At 37.9% G+C, this 19,998-nt stretch overlaps 1 protein-coding gene across 1 annotated transcript in view; it reads left to right on the forward strand.

Moving 5' to 3' along the window:
- Nucleotides 1-19,688, forward strand: part of ADCY1 (adenylate cyclase 1) — a 155,000-nt gene extending 135,312 nt beyond the window's left edge. The window contains exons 13-20 of the mRNA XM_062567932.1: nt 1,385-1,641; nt 2,251-2,381; nt 10,387-10,499; nt 11,722-11,868; nt 12,257-12,355; nt 16,015-16,129; nt 18,347-18,471; nt 19,350-19,688. Of these exons, the coding sequence (XP_062423916.1) occupies nt 1,385-1,641; nt 2,251-2,381; nt 10,387-10,499; nt 11,722-11,868; nt 12,257-12,355; nt 16,015-16,129; nt 18,347-18,471; nt 19,350-19,688 (1,326 nt within the window). The remainder of the gene's footprint in view (nt 1-1,384; nt 1,642-2,250; nt 2,382-10,386; nt 10,500-11,721; nt 11,869-12,256; nt 12,356-16,014; nt 16,130-18,346; nt 18,472-19,349) is intronic.
- Nucleotides 19,689-19,998: the final 310 nt, after the last annotated feature.

Here is a 19,998-nt window from a genome sequence, read left to right on the forward strand (position 1 = left end):
ATTTTATCCTTTATGGAAGGAAAAATACCCCATAACCACTAAAATGCGTAGGAGAAATGTGTAATCAGTAGAAACTATTAGCTCCTGTAAAATAATGCCTCTAGAATTCACAGGTATGAGAGGAGCTAGCTACTGAGATTTCACCTGTCTTGTTACAGAGCAGATGGTGTTTTCCTAAATGGATTGCACATCATTTATGAAGCCCTCGTGCATGCCTGTGTTTTCAGATGACTTTGGTATGAACAGCGCTTTTAAGAAGAACACTGAACAAAATGACATTAAATGGATTTTTCACTTCGCTCTTTCTGATCTCGTTTCATAATGTTAGCTGTTAAGAATTTAACTCATATTTTATCTATTATGTCTCATCTTTTTAAATTACTACAACTCCCTGTCAAACATACTGCTTAATCATCTTTTAGGTTATCAGTTATTTCACAGCATGTTATAAAATTTCATTATTGGTGGTTAGGATGAAATAAAAAGGTCTAATAACACACTTCAAAAGAAATGCTTAAGTACAGGTAGGGCTTACGTAGAGGTGCCTGTTATAATCAGTTTTGCACTACCATCCCACTTTCCCCCTTCATGTTAACTCTTTTCCTCTCCTTTGATAAAGGGCGTACATTGGAGTGCAATTAAAACTGGAGCTCCAGGGACTTAACCGTTTGCCAGAGATTCTTCCCTTTCTTGCCTAATGGATCTGGGATGTGTACCTGATATTGCCTTTGTAAGGATAAGATAAATTTCCTCAAATTTCCCAGAGGAAATGCATCGATTTTTTCCAGCCTAGGGAGGAGACTGAACTCCTTGGATATTTGAAATGGCATGGATAATTAAAGATGAAGCCTTGTATTTGAATCATATGTCATAGCAGAACCAGCTCTAAGGTGGAGAAAAGGCATTATTCATGCTTAGCTTGTCCATCAAAGATTATAATATGTTTTTGGATTTGATTAATTGAAACTAGAACTGCTTGTCCAGACTATAAAACAAACACGATTCTTTCTGTAATGTGTGCAAGAACCTTTCTCACCCAAATGGCTACATAAAATGTTTACGGAAGTTCTTTAGTTTAGGAGAAAGATGTTAGCCTTAGAATCTCTTGGTTTTGATCACTGAAAGAGAAGTTAGTTAACTAAGCCTAGACTTTAATTGTTTGTACTTGCTGGCATCTAATGAACAAAGAGTGTGTGTCCCACCGAAAACTGAGTACAATGTTCCAGGAAAAGGAGGGAGATTTTATTAAAGCAGAGAACTGGCTATCTGAGAACTCCACGGCCATATTTTCCCAATTAAGAATGAACTACAGTCAGTGGCAACTATATTTCTGATTATTTCGTATTTAACTTTCTCCCTTTCTTTCCTCTGCTGTGCTTACTAGGTTGGCTGCATGCCTTGGGTTTGGAACACCAATTCCAGCAGTTCCATAGTTATCATTTCTCCTGGCGGAACAAACAAAACGATGAATGAACTTCCATGCGACACAGCCCACTACGCTTTCCTTTCCTGCGTAGTGGGAACGCTCACCTTGGCAATATTCCTACGTGTATCTTCCTTGCCAAAAATGATCCTCCTGCTTTTTGTTACAATTTTGTACATAGTTATTCTGGAACTCAGTGGTTACAGAAAAGCAGTGGGGTAAGTGTCTTGCAAAGCTGAGTATTTCTGTATAGGCAGTCACAGTATGGACTGTTCATCTATGACCTGTTTTCTAGCAGTCTGTGCCCATGTTAGGGTTATATACTCAGCAGTGCCTGAGAAATACTTGCAGGACCTAGTAATACTCATCAACAGGAGATCAGTTTGGGGGAATGAGTAACTGCTACTATGTTATTCTGTAGTTTTCTCCTAACATAACTCAGCTGATCATTGCAGTCTAATTCTAATATGAAATAGAAAAAAAAAATTGCTAAAACTTCCCATCCATATTTTGCCAGCCGTTAGCCACTTCCAACCTTATTTAAGCTTCTGAGCTTTTTAAATTTTTATATATCTCTAATTAAAAGCAGGCACACACATTACAATAATGAGTATTATCGTAAGTTCCTCGCAAGGTTGAATGTCAATGTGATGCAATGATCAGATTTACTGTCACCTGTGTCCCTGCCTGTATGAGCCTCTTGCAAAAAGGTTAGTGATTAGAGGGTACCCACATGTTCCATACTAAAGCTTTGATACTAAAAATACCCAATGTTTGATATTAAAATAACCTAGAATAACCTGTTCACTTTCCTTTTATTTTTAAAGGGGTGGCTCCTTTTATATGCGAGGCTATGAACCAATACTAGCCATTTTGCTATTTTCTTGTGCTTTGGCACTGCATTCGAGACAGGTGGACTTGAAGCTGCGTCTGGACTACCTCTGGGCTGTGCAGGCAAGTCTCAGGATGTCTCTTTCCAGTACTCTCGTGCACATAATGCTGTCTGATTTTTTGGAACTGCTTGCAAATGTTTCCACAACAATTTGCTTAGACTAAAACACTTTCAAGATCTTCCATATTTGTTGGAATTTACTGTGGAAAATTTACTGCAGCTTTCCATCCATAGACCTTCAAAAAATAATTGTTTTGGAGAAGTAATTTTGTTTGTTTGTTTGTAATTGTTCTGTAACAGTACCTCATTAATGAAGTAATACGATTATAACTAAGGCATATTATGAATACAAAGAACTTCAGACTTGGGAAACTGACTATTAGCAACATAAACTTGAGACAGAGAAATTAAATCTGTTTTTGTTCACTTTGCCTTTTAATGCAAAAAATGGTAGAAAGAAGTTGATGTTCAGTTAAATTGAAGACTAGTAAATAAAATCGATAAAAAGAAATACTTACATGCATATTATAGCATAAGACTATAGAACTTTTTCCTAATGGAAGATCAGAAAGTTATTTAGTTACCAAGAGTGTGGACATTTAGGGGGAAAAATGTATTTCTTGATTAGCGTAATTACAGCAAAAATTATGAAAACTGTATTAAGTGTAAGCAGGGGCTCTAAGAAACATCTGACTACCTTCCCCTGCCCCTAGCTGTCCTGTTCCCACCTTTGGAGTGTTTAACATTGGCCATTGTGCAAAATAAAGTTGGAAAGAAGGAAGTTTGATTTGATGGAATACAGAAGTTGTCTGTATGATAAATCTTACAGTCCTGTGTTTCCTAGTGGTAACATCCTGTTCTCACTTACATCGTTAAATATGTTGTTAAGAGGATCATATAAATCACCACAGTGCTTGCTTTTACTTTTAAGAACAAAACTGCAACAGATGGGTTAAACACATCCTTGACTTTTCTATCTTGATTAGAATGGAGAAACCAGGAGATTTCAGCTCTGTAATCTTTTACTCTCAAAGCTTTTCTACCAAACAGTTAAGTTCTGTTGGGATGTTTTGTTTGCTTTGATGCCCAGGACCATGTCCACCTCCTTTATGATTTAAGTTTATCTTGTTCTTTAATTAGTGTGGACTCTGTGCTGTTTAACTTAGTCAATAACGCATGACCACTTCATTTCATTTTTGTCCTGTGACCCACAGTATTGATAGGTGCTTTGCATGTCGGCCTCACAAGTTTGTTGGACTGATAGAAGTTTCTTGTTGTGGTGCCAAATATTGTTTTCAAGAGGAAAATACGACTTTACAACTCAGTGCAGCACATGACTGGAATTACTGGATAGCAGCTGCCTTCATGTAGGCTGGCAAATGGTGGAGGTTTGAGAGCACCGTCTGATCAATGGTTATGAGTCTTATGTATGTGAATTAAGTATTTCTAGCTGTAAAGTTCAGTAACAAGCAGGAAGATACTACTTTGTCATCCTGTTGCCTGTCCATAAGTCAACAGTGAATTAAACGCTGTTCGTCATTGCAGCTATCATGATTTACACGGTGAATTGTGCATCCCTAAGGAACTTACTGCTTAAAGGTCTGTAGTTTTAAATTCGAAATTAATAAGTTATGAAAATTCAAATCCAAGAAACTAGTAAGAGGCCTGCCTGCTGAAAGAGCAGAACTGTACAATAGTGAAGAAAGGTGTATAAACTTTTCCTGTTTTCTTGGAGTCAGGTTTTTACAGAAATGCCTAGTAATCTATCACAGTCTTTAAAACCATTGTGCACTTGCTCCAAAGAACAATAAAGGGAGTTAAGAGATATGGATGCCTATCAAATTTCAGTAATGTCCATCAGCATCTTCAAGTACCTGGAAAACTTCACTTCAAAAAGGGTTTTTCATCCTTGAAGACAATGCAATTTTCAGATTTCCTCGATTACAAAACAGCTACTTAAGTGATGCTATCCAGTCTGAGAGATTTGCATGATAAAATTAGAAAGAAAAAATCAGTGTAGATTCAGAATTAGGGGTCATCGTAACTGCCATTCTTTGAAATCAGTGTTCTGGATGGATGTTCAGCGTCTTTACTGATCTAGGCACCACCTCCTTGTTCTGTTTGATTCTCCATGGAGGTACTATTCTTCCATGAACCATAAATAATGGTGGATACCATATTGTAAGGTATGTTGGACTGTTTTCCACTCTGTGTACCAGGTGATACTGAATACTGGGGCTAATTAACATAACAGGCAGAGATACCATTGCAGTGAATGTTATAGAAGTGCTTGTGGTGCTTATCTGTTCCAGTGAATAAGTAGAAAACATTTTCTTTGTGCATATTAGGTTCTTTCGCATAATAACCTGAGTATTAAAAGCTCTGTGCAGACTGGTAGTAGGAAATATCTATATTTTCAACCTGCCTTTGAATAATTGGCAGGTTCCAAGCTTTTAACGGTTTAACAATCTTTAAGAGGAGATGAGGAAAAAAGAACCATATTGAGAGACAATTTTCTGTAGTTATTCCAGGACTCTAGGATTCCGGGATTCCTACATGTGGTTTCCAGGATCCCTGTGAATGGTTTAACAATATCCCTTGCTGTGTTTCTCTGTGGCTTCAGTTTTACTTTTCTCGGCCCTATGTTGGCTTTACTTGGTTACATTTTTCATAGTAAAAGTTTTAGAAGCACCATTTCTTAGTCCACAGGGACAATGCAGAATTTCTTCCATTTTACGGAGCGACTTTGCTGGTTCTTTGCGCAAACACTAAATTCCACAAAGTACTGATAGAGCTGAAGACTCAGGTCTGCCAGCCTGTGCTGTATGAAAGACTTGTGAGAAGGCAATATGGATTTTAGGAAGTTTCTCGGATGCTGACTTTTTGTTGGAAGAACTCCAGCCTCAAGGGCTATTCTGGAAGCTGGAAGCACTTTGTTTGCCTAGCTTTAGTAAGGTTCATTGTGGGGCTAATCCTGTAAAATGTTCTCAGATGAATAAATCCATTTGTGGCATAAGCTGCAGTATAAAGGATTTGATAGATTTTTTTTTGCTTTATCTTGAACAACAAAGAGTCTAGTACTAACGAAATGATATTTTAAACATCAAAAGTATCCTGAAAGTAATGCCATTAAGATAAGAATATATAGATAGATTATCTATGCTCAGTGTACAGAGCTAAGGTCTGAGGAAAACCCATTTCCACAAACTTTATCTTAGCCCACATAGCTGCAGTTGCAGCATCAGAAAAAAAAAATGTATTTTGAGAAAAAGCAGATTTTAGAAAAGCAAAACTTAGTTAAAAATGATACTTTTCAAGCAAAAGTTATTCTAATGCACTTGCATCTAGGTCACATAGCTGGAACTGAGATAATACAGTGTGATTTATGCACATCATTTGGAAGAATACATTTTGTGATTGATGACAAGTTGTTAAAACATTTATGTGTGTTCTAACTATTCACATGTCAGGGGTCATGTAGGTTTTTGCTGTTTCTGTTGCTTCTATTCTATGCCAGATTTAACTCTTCTGAATATCACAGTATTTACTTTTTGTTAAAAAAACCTGCCTTTTAACAAGCAATGGGAGGGAAATACAAGTTTCTGAATAAAATTGTTGAATAACTTTACATGCTTCGTTGTGAATAGCAAATATAGGAGCATTTTATGTATTTGTGACTGATAATGTTACTTATACAAATTATTCAACAAAATTAGAAAAAATGGACAAATAACTGTAAGTAACAAGTCTGTGAAGAAGCTAAACCTGCCAAAAACAGTTGCTTACCCAAGATTTGTCAGGGGAGGAAAATAACTATATACCGTGACTGATTGTCACATTCTTTAGGGAATATTAGAATGTCATTCAGCTGTCTTTTCTAGTCTACGACACCTGTACAAAATATTTGCTCTGCGATCGGCAGGCCATAATTTCAAGGCTGGCTTGCCTTGTATTTAAAATCTGGCCCTATAGAAACTATTTTCATGGGTCTCTTTCCTGTGGTTTTAGTGCCCCCTTCAGGTAAAATGATGTTTCTGAAGCACTGGTGCCCAATTTCTTCTTAGCTCTCTCTTGAAATGCTGGACTTCTAGGAGATAAATCTTCAGTCAGTGACATTGCTACAGCATTTTTATGCCTATTTAATAATCACCTGATATCTCAGCCAGTACAACAGTTTGGATCACTTCCTGAGTATAGAATGTGTAACGAGTTCTCAGCCTTGCAAAATAGTGGGTTATGTGACCGTATGAAATGTGGACGGATGCTTATCACATTGGTGTCAAAAGCTATAGTACCAAAGAACATGTTAAATTTTATTACCAAACCTGAAGCAAAAGCCAAGCCTGCTTTTAAATACTGCAGCTCTAAAAAAATACAGTAAGCTCTGCAAAAAGACCTAGCTGCTGTGAATACTGAACAGGCACAAGCAAAAGGAGGATATTAAAAATGATATCTCTCATTCCTATAGAGTTTCCTTTCTGTGCATTTTCATAGTAATCTACCTTTTTTTTTTTTTTTTTTTTTTTTTTTTTAGCTAGCAGCTATTGCTGAAATACCTTGCTGGCAGCTTTCCTGAACTACCCAATAGAAATAGGGGCAAATAGATGAAAATTCAGATGCTGTTTTGCTGCCTGGCTAATATTTCCACCAGGAATGTAAATATCTGTGATCTGTGTTTTTCTGATCTTCTTTATGGAGCCCCACACACTCCTCCTTTCTTCTCAGTGTCTGTCTTGCCTGGGAAAGGGTGATGCCTACACATTCCCTTATCTCAGCTACTCAAAGAGTAGGTGCTGGGAGTTCATGAGTCTTGTGTGAAGGGAAGACAGTTTTCATTTGCATTCCCCTAAAGGGTGGAAAGCAGAGAACCGTGAAAAAGTCCAGCAAATATAAGTAAGTTACTTTCTTCCCCATGGAGCTCACAGATAGAGGGTTTTAGAGTCCTCGCTGCTGAACGAATTCGAGTCTTTTTGTACCTTACCTTCACTTCCTAGCTTCCCTTGCAAGGGGCACAGGGGAATCTTTCTTCTTTTCCCACGCGACTCCTGAGGAGGTGCGTGTGAGAGCTACCTTAGGGGGAGCAGCGAGAGAAGATGGATGTTTAAATTCTGTGCAGTAGTAGCAGAAAAGGTACCCTTCGGTTCGGTTTCCGGGCATGCCTTTTTGATAAAAGTTGGGATAATCCACACTAACTATAGAAATTTGGCACATCTATATGGCAGAAGCACAATTCATGCAGAGATTTAAGTCTAGATACCAGCAGCAGTATAGTAGTGTTAACCCAGTGTTTTGTCTAGATTACCTAGACTAGACATACCTAGTGTTTCTGCTATGCTAACTCCATGAAACTACTGCTTGCAGTAGCCCACACAGACATGATAGTACCATTGGCATCTCTCATGTTTCATGACTGTATTGAAGAGAAGTGCGGTGGAGAGGAGAGGAAAAGCCGTCACTGCTTTCTAAATTCTGCCAGAAGGAAACTGCTGGAAACCCAACAGGCTGGACTGTCCTTTCTTCACTGTTTTCTCTAGGTGTATTTTCCTGTGACTGGACAGAAGTCCAGCAACAAGAGCAAGGTCACAAAGAGATAATGTTTCAGTGCCGACAGCTCTGTTCTTGTGCTGTGGCTTTTTTCTGAACCTTTTATTGTGAATCAGGCACAATGTCAGGAAAGCCACACATTGCTGTAGAAATTTCTCAGTCTTTTCATCCAAAAGTCCTGATGGATGGCTGGGTAAGGCAGAAGAATCTGATTGCACACTTCTAGGTCAGAAGCGGGCAGCAAACACCAGCAATTGAGCAATATTGCTATTCATGCTGTGTCAAAGTGATTGCTCCACTTGCAAGCCCTTGCTTGATTATTCTGACTTTTTATTTCTATGTCCTAACCAAAAAGTGTATTGTTCCTTAGGCTACTATTCTGCCCCATATTGTATTGGGAGCTGCAAATTACTATACCTCAAATGTTCCTAGGAGGAAGGTAACAAAAAAGTTCTTATTAACAAAATAGAAGAATACACAAGCATTTGCCAAACCCAGACTGGAGTTTGATTCAGAGCCTGAATTTAAGAGTTCACAGATCTCATTGCTGTAATCAGAATCAAATTCCCCATTTCCAATGTGTTGCAAAAACAGAGTTGTAAATCTGGTTTGAATTTTAATATTACCATTAAAATATTTAAATTCCAACAATCATATTATACAATGCAGGGGTCAATTACACACATTTACAAATGCAGGAAGCATCTGTAAGCAGTAAGTCAGAGGCAGATTTTATACCTCCAGAATAGGAGAAAAGAAGGCTTTTAAGAAAATAGCATACAAAATTTAAGCAGCAAAAAAAGTGTCAAGAAAATACATCAAAATCAGGAAAGATATAAGAAACATTGGTTAGGATACAGATTTCAGGCATAATTCTTATTATGCAAATTAAAGGAGAAGCTGATAATTTATTTTAAAGGGGAATATTTCCTGAAGAAGCTACGTTTTTAAAACCAGTTTTATTTCAGTATTTTCTTTTCTTGTAAATAAATTTAAAAGTACAAAATAAAACTGCCAGGAAATGTGGCATTACTATGCTATTTGGGAAAAGTGGATTTTCCCCAATTTTTATCATGAAAAACAAAAATTACTTTCTTGTCCTAGTAAACTCTTAGAAAAGCTTAAAAAAGATTTTTCACATGAAAAGAATACACAGACACGAGATGACTGGCTTTCTCCTACTTAGACGGGAGTAGATAGTGAGAAAAGTATGTGGACTTTGCAATAGATCAGGATAGCAAATTCTAGATACAAAGGGACACAAACAGAGATTAGAGCTGATCCTTAAGGGGTTTATACGTCTTAGTTTCACTGATACCACCTGAGAATTTGGCCTTCCAGTCTTCTGCTGACTGTAACTAGGTAAACCAAGTCATGTTGGGATTACTGCAGAAGATTTGTGTTACAATTCTGCGAGTGTGATTGAAGAGCAAAGAATGCAACTGAATTTGCTGTGATATCCATAGGATGAGTTGTATAGTACTGATCAAATGTTTTCTAGTTGAAAATGAGAATTTTGGGGGCCAAAATCACTCTGATAACAAGGAATAGATTCTAGAAAAGTAATTTTGCGGGAGAGTGTACTAAGCACTAGGCTGAAATTTGCAAATCTAAGTGTCCCAAAGGCAATCTCTAGAGATTTAATGGCTTTTTTTTTTTTTTTTTAATAAGGTATCTTATTTTCAGAATTGCTTCCTATCTGTAACTTCCAATGACTCCTGTGAGTCAGTTCACCTAAATATGGCACCAGAACCTTGGGTGAAGCACCCCAAATTTGTTAACTCCCCGGTATTCTTTCTGAATGTCACCATTCACAAGAATGGCAGGATCCTGGTTGCTTTTTCCCACGAATTTCTGTGCACGGGAATCGTATATGTATTCGTGACAATTACCAGGGTAGTTAAAGTCACCCCTAGAAATGCGTACTGTTTCTATCAAAATCATTTTAAAAATTGCATGTCTTTCTTAAGGATGTTCTCTCTGTCGAAGCTTCTGTCTCATCAGATCCATTTCACTGCAAAATGGCATAGGTTCGTTTAAAACACTGGTGATTCTCCAGTTCTCCAGGCTTCTTCTTCTTTTTTTTTTTTTTTTTTTTTTTTTGAAAGGTGAATCAGATTCTGCTGTTACTGATTTGATTTATTGATTCTACTCTTACTGAGAAAAGGTAATGGGCCTCCAAGGCCAATGTGACTTAAGTGGGATTATTCCATTTTTTTAGTCTATAAAAATATCAGGTGGGGCCTATTTAAAAGTACAAAGATCTATGGGAGATGCCAGTACACTTTGCTGGTCAGACCCTAGAAATAATGATTGTCCAATGACTTCAGCTTGAATTAATAAGGTCTTTAAGGGACCTTAAGGTAGAAGCATGGTGTAGGGTAACTGTCCCCACTCCATTTCATAGGTATTATTTTGTCCAGTTTAATTTCAAAGCCTGGAGGGATAGAAGGCATATGATCGTTTCAGATAACTTCTTGCTTTTTGGAACAATTTTTCTTTTTTCTTGTTTTGTCCCAACAGGCAGAAGAAGAGAGGGATGATATGGAGAGAGTCAAGCTGGACAATAAAAGAATTCTCTTCAACCTGTTGCCAGCACATGTTGCACAGCATTTTCTTATGTCTAATCCAAGGAATATGGTAAGACAAGATAAAATTTAAATGCATGAGAATGTTTTAAGGGTGTGACCCTTACAACAACTAAAGTCACCTTTCAACTATATGTTTTCAAGAAAATGTTGGAATTTTTAAATATCATTCGTGTTAAAATGAACGGTTTTGTCAAAGCTAGTGTTTAGAAATTAGATCAGGATTATTTCCTTCTCTATAGTGTCCTCCTTCGATGAAGGTTTTTAATAAATTATTGTTTAAATGAATGTTGTGTCATTCAGCATCAATGCAGCTGAGTGCCTACATGCAGATGAGCGAATCCTTTTTCAGTTAAGTCAAAACCGTTGAGTTTATTGCAGTATTTCACAGAGGTCACTTTTGTTCTGGATGATGAAGTGTATGAACTGCTGGGTACTTCCATTGGAACCACTCTAGTGCTGAAAGTATGCTTACATTACAAAAGCCATCAACTTAGAAGTAAAATTAACGTATTGTGCACCCCCAAGGAAAATGCAGTAGCTTTAATCTCAAAGGCAGCAGTGATGAAATAAACTAGTCGAGGACGGTCTGGTCAGAGACCTTCTGGAGTGGCTGCAGTAGCTGGCCTGGCCACAATGGCTGTGACACAGCTTTTCCAAGCGATGGGCCTCTGTGCTGGAGAGTTTGGCCAAGTGTATTTGAACCACAGAAGAGTGGCTTTAATTTCTGTTAGCTCTCTGAATTCTTACGCAGAAGCTTTACAATGCAGAGCAACATTATATGGTTAATGCCGAATCCAGGACTCTGCAACTCGGAGGAGAAAGAGGTAAAGAAGTGAGGCTGATTTGGTATAGCAGGGAAAAGAAAAAGGAAAAAAAGGAAAAAAATAAAAAGCTGTTCTGTCTCCTATTTAGTTTTAACAAGAAACTGGGAAAATCTAATGAAATTCCCCATACAATAGAAGTTCTGAAACTGTTCAGACTTTCTGTTTCCTACTACATTTTCAGTCTTTGTTTTGCAGTCTAAGCAGTAAAAAAAAACTAAATTGACTTAAATGGATTTGATAATTTAGGCATTAATTTTCATCTGTGTTTTCAAAGGTGGGAGAAGCCTGCAAATCTAGTTGCTTTCCCTCTAGCAAAATTGATGGCTTTTGTCCTAGTTAGCAAAGCAACCTCTCTCGTTGCTTAGCACTAGAATAGATATCATAATAATCTTGTCTGGTTTAGATTAATCTGTTTAAATAAAAATTATATCTGTTCGTGAACTGCAGGACCTCTATTACCAGTCATATTCACAAGTGGGAGTGATGTTTGCTTCCATCCCAAATTTTAACGACTTCTACATTGAACTGGATGGCAATAATATGGGAGTGGAATGTTTACGCCTGTTAAATGAGATTATTGCTGATTTTGATGAGGTAAGGTCTAAATGCATTGTCTTTTGACCGTATCAGTTCTACCAGTCTACTGTAAACAAGGGTTATTTATAGGAATTCAGGTTACTTTGCACTTCCTAATAAAATACATCTATGAACTTCCTACTTAATGGGAGTTGATGCCCAGTGGGCCTCTCCAATAATTTATTTTGTACTTTTAGGCATCTAAATCTGTCCTCAAATTCCCATAATATATGTACGGTCTTTAAAATACAAGTTACTAGTAATTTTCCCAATGACTTCAAAGTGTGAAAGCCTTAACTTACCAGAAATAATGTTGTTTGATCAACTATGCACATATTATCTTATAACTATGGTTGTTTGTCTAAAATATTATGTAATATTTAACAGTTTTATGTTTTAAACAAAGCTTATGGACAAAGAATATTATAAGGACATAGAAAAGATCAAGACAATTGGAAGTACATATATGGCAGCTGTGGGACTTGTACCTACTTCGGGAACCAAGGTAAGTAGATCTTACACAGCTGTAATTTGTGGTGGACAAACTGTGCTGCTCCAGTCTCCAGCGGAACATGTGAAACACATCCAGTTTCATATGATTATGTAAATTTGTTTTAATTTTTTGCAACAGCTTAAATCTGAAATTCAAATAGCAACCTTAGCCTGCAAGCAGAAGTTACTACCTTGGCAGCTGCTCACGAGGCTAAATATGAGATTTGATTGTCTGTAGCTCTGGATTCTCAGCAAACTGGTGTAAAAAGCTCCTAAGTCAGAATGGTGGTGTTTTAAACTTGGCATCATAGACGGCCTTGAAAAAACGCATGGCAAGGGAGACTGTAGATGTAATGTATTGCTGCTGAACAAACAGAAGAACGTTACAAGTATGAGGGTTTTTTTTTAATATTGAAATCTGAGTGCATCCTACAATCAAAGCAAACATCCCCTCCACCCCCATCACAGACAGACCCCACTGTAGACAGGAACTTAACACTAGGTACATTACTGCATCTTATCCCAGCCCTTACAAATTAGCTCTTCTTTGTCTCCACTGCTCCATTCTCTTTATTGCTTTAAGGACTCAGCAATAAAAAAGTCAGAGTGATTTCAGAGCTGCTGGTTCTGGGGCACAGTTCTCCATCTACCTTCTCATTACTGCTCCTGGGCATGTTTCTCACCTTAAAGGTTGGGTCTTGGGATTTCCTGAATTTGCATGCAGCATCTTGAACAGTGGAAAGCCCTGTGAGCAGTGTACTGAATCAATTGTATACAGAGCATTATGCAAATTAATAATACGAGTAGGGTAACGCAAATGAGAGCAGTCCATGTGCATGGTCTGCCCAGAACTTCCAGAGGCTTCTTCCCTGGTCTGATATGCGGGCACATATGTTGCAGAGGTACAGTTGATTCATATAGTTTAGCATTGCAAAATAACACTGAATTAAAGGGCAAAAGCAAAAAGGGGCTAGAAGATAGCCTGTGAACTTCCTAGCAACAATTACACTTGTTAAGCAAATAAAAAACAAGGACACATTGGAATCAACTGTTAGAATCGTATTGGAGTATATCACATACAACTAATTTTCTGGTCTGCAGGGTATCTCCAAATGATGCCTTTTATGTATCATTCTTAGCTTAGAAATCTAGATATTAAAAAAAAAAAAAAAAAGTGTTTTAAAAACATTTTATTTATGTGAAAATGTTTAATTCCTGGATCCTAAGATAGGGAGGGGAAAAAAAACTTTGATTTTTTTTTTTTTCCAGTGTGGTGTCAGACAAACAGGCAAAGGCATGCTTGTGTGTCTGCTATAAATGCTCTTTGAACTACAATCTTGAAAACAAGTGTGTTATTGGGTAACTTTGGCAGCATATGTTCCAAAACCTAAACATGTTTATCTCATGCATTTTATAGTTGCTAACGGAAGGGTCAGCTGAGTTAGTCCTGTACTGAAGATACCACTCTAAGCTTACAACAGTAATGCATTTTAAATCTCTGCAGTAGGTCTTGTGCGGGACTGTGCCTTTCTCTGAAACGTAAAGGGCCAATTTTGATCTCTTCTGTATAGGCAGAATTTATTCAATGTTCAATATTCCAGAAAATCTAAAGATCTTGTATGAAAACTGCCAATATTTTTGATTGTAACTTAGATTTTTCAGCTCTTCTGTGCTTTTCCTACCGAGATTACTGGTGCACATAACAACCAGGCACACTGGTGGAGTTAAATGTTTAAATCACATTTTTTACAGGACTTTTGTTTCTGCAGCTTGGCTTCACCCGATGACTATAATAAATACTATATTGACTCTGTCAGAGTGGTTTTGCTGTGATGCTCTGAGCAGTCTTTCCAACAGCTATTCTTCTGAAATATTAAATAAGTTATTGCTTGCCAGTTACACCACCAGGGCAGCACACAGACCAAGCCTCTTGCAGACCTATAGCTTTTTTTCTGCATGTAGAGCCCTTTGAAATTATGTTTGTGTTTTCACTGGGGTCCCAACTTTGTGGTCTTCAATGTGGCTTCAAAAGAATTTGATAGTAATCCTTTCGAGAGACGTCTGTTGCTTGGAGTTCATCCCGTATTTGTCACTAATCCTCTCTCCTGCCAGCATGTAGGGCACTGCAAAAAAAACAAGGTTTGCAAGAGGCAATAAAGAGGTTAAAGGAAAAGCAATATAAAGAACAACAGAGATTTAAAGAAAACTGTAGACTGCTCCCTCTTCCACTTCCAGACCTTTGGTATTCTTCACCATCTCTATTGCAAGTATGACCATTAGCTCCTTTAATTTTAAATTTAACTCTTGCTCTTCCTTTATCTTGCTGGGGCTGTAAAAGAGTGGAATTAGCTGACATTTTAAGATACAAGATACTGGAGAGCCAGGCAGGTATTTAAAAATACCCTTCCTAAAGACTAGGAGAGGCCCAAGACTGCCTTTCATCATTTTTTGTTAAAGCTTTGCTCTAATTTTTTTAAATTTCCCAGGCACTTGAAGGATCTCTTTCTAGCTGAGCCAAATAAAGCAAATAGCAACCTGTTCCTCAGGTTCCTCAGCCATCCTCAGCTACTTCAGTTATAAAATCTCGCTATCATGACAACAGCCCAGTGAGCTCTCACCTCATGCCAGCTGCCGCAGCCCTGTTGTGCAACACCCACGGCAGCTACGCTGCCACTGCCCCCGCATTGCTTTCACCATCTCCTACCTTTAGCCCGCTTTCACTTTGCAAAGCTGTTCAAGAATTCATATGTGTTATTCGAGTAAGAGCACAGCAGCAGGGCACCCATACGGCGTCGGGTCGAAGGTCCATCCTGGTAACCTGTCTCTACGACAGGTTCCTGGGGGAAGGACCTAAGGAACAGGACAAACATGCAAACCTTTGTTTTCCGCCTTCTAACAATGTGCAGCTTTAGGAGTTCCAGAGCTAGAGATAGTCCTTTTAAATAGTTTATAACACGTATTTCTCCCATGAATTTGTCTATTTTTGAATCTAGCTAAACTTTTGGGATCCATAGTATCCTCTGACAATGAGTTCCACAGTTTAATTAGACCATCAGTATAAAAAGTATTTTTTGTGATTTTTTTTTTAAAGCCTGACACTTCATCATTTCATTTGGTTCCTTACGATCCCTTTGCTGTCATTCATTTAGGTATGTTTCAAAACAAATCACTTTGGCTTGCCTGGAAAGGAAAGCAAATAGGGGTGTTCTGCCTCTCATGGGACTGAACTTAACAGGAATTTTGTCAATGGGAACAGCATGCACCCTATGGAGCTGAGAGCTAGAAAAAGCCCCAAAGGAAGAAGAGGGCAGAAACTATAGTTATTAATAATCATCAGGCAAAGCAGTTTTGTAAGAAAGCAGGTTATATTCCCTGCCATGCTCACAACAAACATCTGCAGCTCTCTAGCAACAGAAACACTTTACCATGGGAACATTGCTTTCCATTCTTCCCAGAAATCAAAAAGAGAGGAAAAAAAAAAAGAATTCAGTGCTTGAGAAAAGAATGCATGTGCTCTAGCCACCATCAAAAGTTCCCTTTCACAATCAACAAAATAGGTTAGATTCCTTTCCTAAGCCATCCAGTTTGAGCCATTCATTGTTTTTCAGTTCAGTATTTCACCTGCCTCTTAATACCATGCAAATCTAATGTGCAACATTATTTTGTATCTAGGCTAAAAAATCAATTTATTCCCATCTGAGTACACTGGCAGATTTTGCAATAGAGATGTTTGACGTTCTTGATGAAATCAACTATCAGTCTTACAACGACTTTGTCCTACGAGTTGGTAAGTCACGTTTCTACAATTATCCCACAAGTGGAACCCTGTTGTTTGCTGGCTTTCCCTGTGCTCTCTGCAAAACATTGCCTGTCCTGCACTCTTGAGCAAAGCTGAAAAGCCTCCTGTAGTGGAAGATGTACATCCATATAAGAAATAAACAGGTTGAAGGGTGGGCATCAGTTTTAAGGATTTTTACTTGTGTGTAGCTCTAATGTGTTTAATTAATCAAAGCGCACCTCAAAAGAAACTGCACTAATAACTTTATACAATATTCTTCATGTACATAGTCTTGTGACTCACATTGCTTTGCTTTGCTAAACTGCTGCAGACTGGGGCTGCTGTACTTAACTATTATGTATTCCTGCATGTGCAAAAGCTGTGTTGCCATTAAAGTGTGGTGGAATTTTTTCATCTGCAGATGTCAAATCACAAATCACCTGTCCTCTTTGTCAGGACATAGTGTGAAAAAAGATTATGATAGGGAAGACTTTTTAGTTCCAAGATGGAATTTTTGGTTGGGGAAAGCAGGAGGAGAGAGAAGAGGCTTGCTAAGGCAGTTGAAGAATCAGACTCAAGTTTTTGAATCCTTGACATGCTTTAGTCCCCAGATTATTGTGCTGTGCTGGCAGAAGGCACTCTCAATGTCTTCTGCTGGCATTTCTCTGCTTCATATAATTAATGAAATATTAATTAATTGATTGATTGAAAGAGAAACATGACCAGATTGATCTGGATTCAGTGAATGCTCAAGGCATATTGGGATATATGAATATTTTCCATATATGGATGCATATTTCATTTCATTCAAGTTAAAAAAAAGAAAAAAGATATCTTGAAATTTTTTACTGGATAAGGAAGCTTTCCTGTTGAATTCTAGGCTTAGGTTTATAGTTTGAAAAGCCCTCCCTTTGATTTTTTTATTTATTTTTTTTTGTTATGCCGTTATTTTCCATATTTTTTTACTAGTCTTCCCAACTCTTTGGCTGGATGGATGCTATTTTCTCCAACAAATCAAATCTTCTGGTCTTCATGACACAGAATTCCCATATATGTTCCCTCTATATGTTATCTTATATCTTACCTTTCTGAGTCTTTTCTACCAGCCTGCTTAGAAGGTGTTTCTCCCCTTCGCTTCCATCCATCCAGCTCCTCTCCAATGGTACGTCCAGTGCTGTTTCCATTGCACTAATTTTTCTAACACAGCTAGTTTTCTCTCTCTGTATATGCTTTCATGTTTTAATTATCAGAGCTGGTTAGAGAAGGGTAAAGTGAGGTTGCTAGCTGCAGAGTAGTGTGAAAGACTGAAGATATCAAGCACAGCAGTAATACAGCATCTTTGCCCTCCCTTGCATCCTAGTAATTACATGTCCAAAATTTTTTTTAGAACTGTGTTTTAACTGGTCTTTCCAAGTATACCTGAAGGCAGAGATAGCACAAATATCTTTTCCCCCTTTTCTGTGCAACTTGCCTGGGAAATGCCTTGCACAGAGCCTCGTGTAGTATTTAGCACCTGCAGCTCTTCAGGACACACAAGAAAAGGAAACATTCCCTTTTATCTTCCAAACAGGGAGCCAAAATCATTCAGAATTATAGCAGTGAACACTGTGGTTATTAAAAAAAAAAAAAAAAAAAAAAAAAGAAAGAAAGAAAGAAAGAAAAAGATGCTTGAGTCATTTGCATGCACTCCTCTCTACTTCCAGGGTTTTCTTGACTGACAATACGTTATCTGAGATGTCTTGTACTGATGATCAAATGAGACATGATTCCTGTACCCCAGTACTGGTGTTTCCCAGGCCACTATTTCTGTTTAGTTTGGAAAATCCCCCATTCAAAGGCTTTTGTAATAGCAACTACAGTGGAAGTCGTAGGAAGCAATTGGAGATTTTTAACAATTTGTCCTGAACTGGTGCACAGCTAAGCTCTGCATTACTGCTACTTTTCTTCTTTTCTTAAAACAAGCAAAAAGAAAAATCCACAGATGAGCAAAACTTGTAAGTTGTCTATCATATTGCATTTCCAAGAATATCATGTTTGTTTTGTTTCTAAAGCCCTTAAAAATCCAGAAGTCCAAATGGCATTAATTTAATGTATATTATGTTCTATGACCATGAAAACTTTGAGGCACTTGTGTTAAATCTAATTTACAGGATCAATGTTTCCTTCAGATAACATGCTGTAGTTTTTGAAAGAATAACAAAAGCATTATTGTTATGATGATCTTAGGTATTAACGTCGGACCTGTAGTGGCCGGAGTCATCGGAGCCAGAAGACCGCAATATGATATCTGGGGGAACACTGTAAATGTTGCCAGCCGAATGGATAGTACTGGAGTACAGGGGAAAATTCAGGTGAGTGCATTCTGAGAGCATTTTGCAAGCTTTATGTACTTCCTGGTTCATATGTGGTTACATTTTCAAGACTGCTTAGAAAATTCAGCCTCACTTGATGTTGTGGTTTTATGAAAAGGACAACACTCTCCAAATGATTCAGGCATCAGAGGTATAGTTATTTTCCATTATATATGCTTCACTACTTGGAGGCGATGAAATCCTCAGATAAATCATTTCCCATCCAAAGAAACAGATTTGACATTTAATTCTCTGCTGCATTTTATTCGGTTGGAGGCAAGCCTGGGAATGCCAACACTGCATGGGCCAGTTCTTGAGCTGCAGGAATTTTGCCTGAATAAAGACTACAAGGAAAGGAGCTATGTCCATTTGCATCCTGCTGCATTTTATGTAGCTTTAAGAATTCTTAGGATACTTTGGATCAGAGGGGCTACAGAGTCAGAGGACGTTACTGGTATACTGGAGCTTGGCTAGAAGTAATGCTACACTTCTGAAAATCTCAATGAACTTTTGGAGTCTTTTATCCAAAATACCTGTTTTGTCTCCTAAAATTTCTTCCGGAGTAAGTTAAGCTCACTGGAGTTGATCCAACCTACAACAGTAGAGAATATGGCTACATGTTTCTGATGGATGGAGCTTAGTTTGACTTTGTAATTATTTAGCTTAAGACCGAAAGTTTTGCTTCTCAGATTCCAGTTTTGTATATACTTAATTCCTTAAGAAAATTCTCGGTAAACCAATGAACAGCAGTAGTTGCTTATTCATTCTGCTCCATGTGTTTCATGAAGCAGAAGTAAAGCAGAGAGAGTTTGGGCAGTTCTAGGATTAACCTTATATGAATAGAGAAAACCTAATAGCTCTTTATTTTCTGTCTTCAGGTGACAGAAGAAGTTCAGCGGATATTAAAGAGGTGCAGTTATGAATTTGTTTGCCGGGGTAAAGTCAGTGTAAAGGGAAAAGGCGAAATGTTGACCTATTTCCTGGAAGGAAAAGCCAATGGGAATAATTCACAAACACGATCTTTAAACTTAGAGCGGAAAATGTACCCTTATGGGAGAGCAAACATTCAAACAAAACTGGGCACCAGCTGTCCATCGGTGTCCTCAGTTGCTGGCTTTACTACAAAAGCTGGGCTTGGAGCAGCTCAAGCGTCTGCTACTCACACAAATCAAACACTACATTATCTTCCTTCTGTGCCAGCTGTGAAGGAGGCGTAGAGCAAAGGCGGTTTGGTTGTGCCATTTGCAGTGAACTTGGAGAGCAGTGGTTGCCTGAATTTTTTACCAAGAGGTCAGAGGTCGTAGGCCATGGCATGAACCAAGGACCACTACAACCCAACCAAAGAGAACTGGGGGGCTGTGTAATGAACTCTTGGGATGGAACATATAAGGGCTAGCAATTCTGTTAGGAAAAGTCAAAACCTGATTTTCTGGAAATAAGGAGTATTTTCTTGGCATTTTTAAAGGGTATGTGAAAAAAATTGAGACAAACGTGCAAGCAATTCTTTACGTGTGTGTGTATATATAT

The sequence above is a fragment of the Rhea pennata genome, chromosome 2 (assembly GCF_028389875.1).
Source record: "Rhea pennata isolate bPtePen1 chromosome 2, bPtePen1.pri, whole genome shotgun sequence".
Lineage (NCBI taxonomy): Eukaryota > Metazoa > Chordata > Aves > Rheiformes > Rheidae > Rhea > Rhea pennata.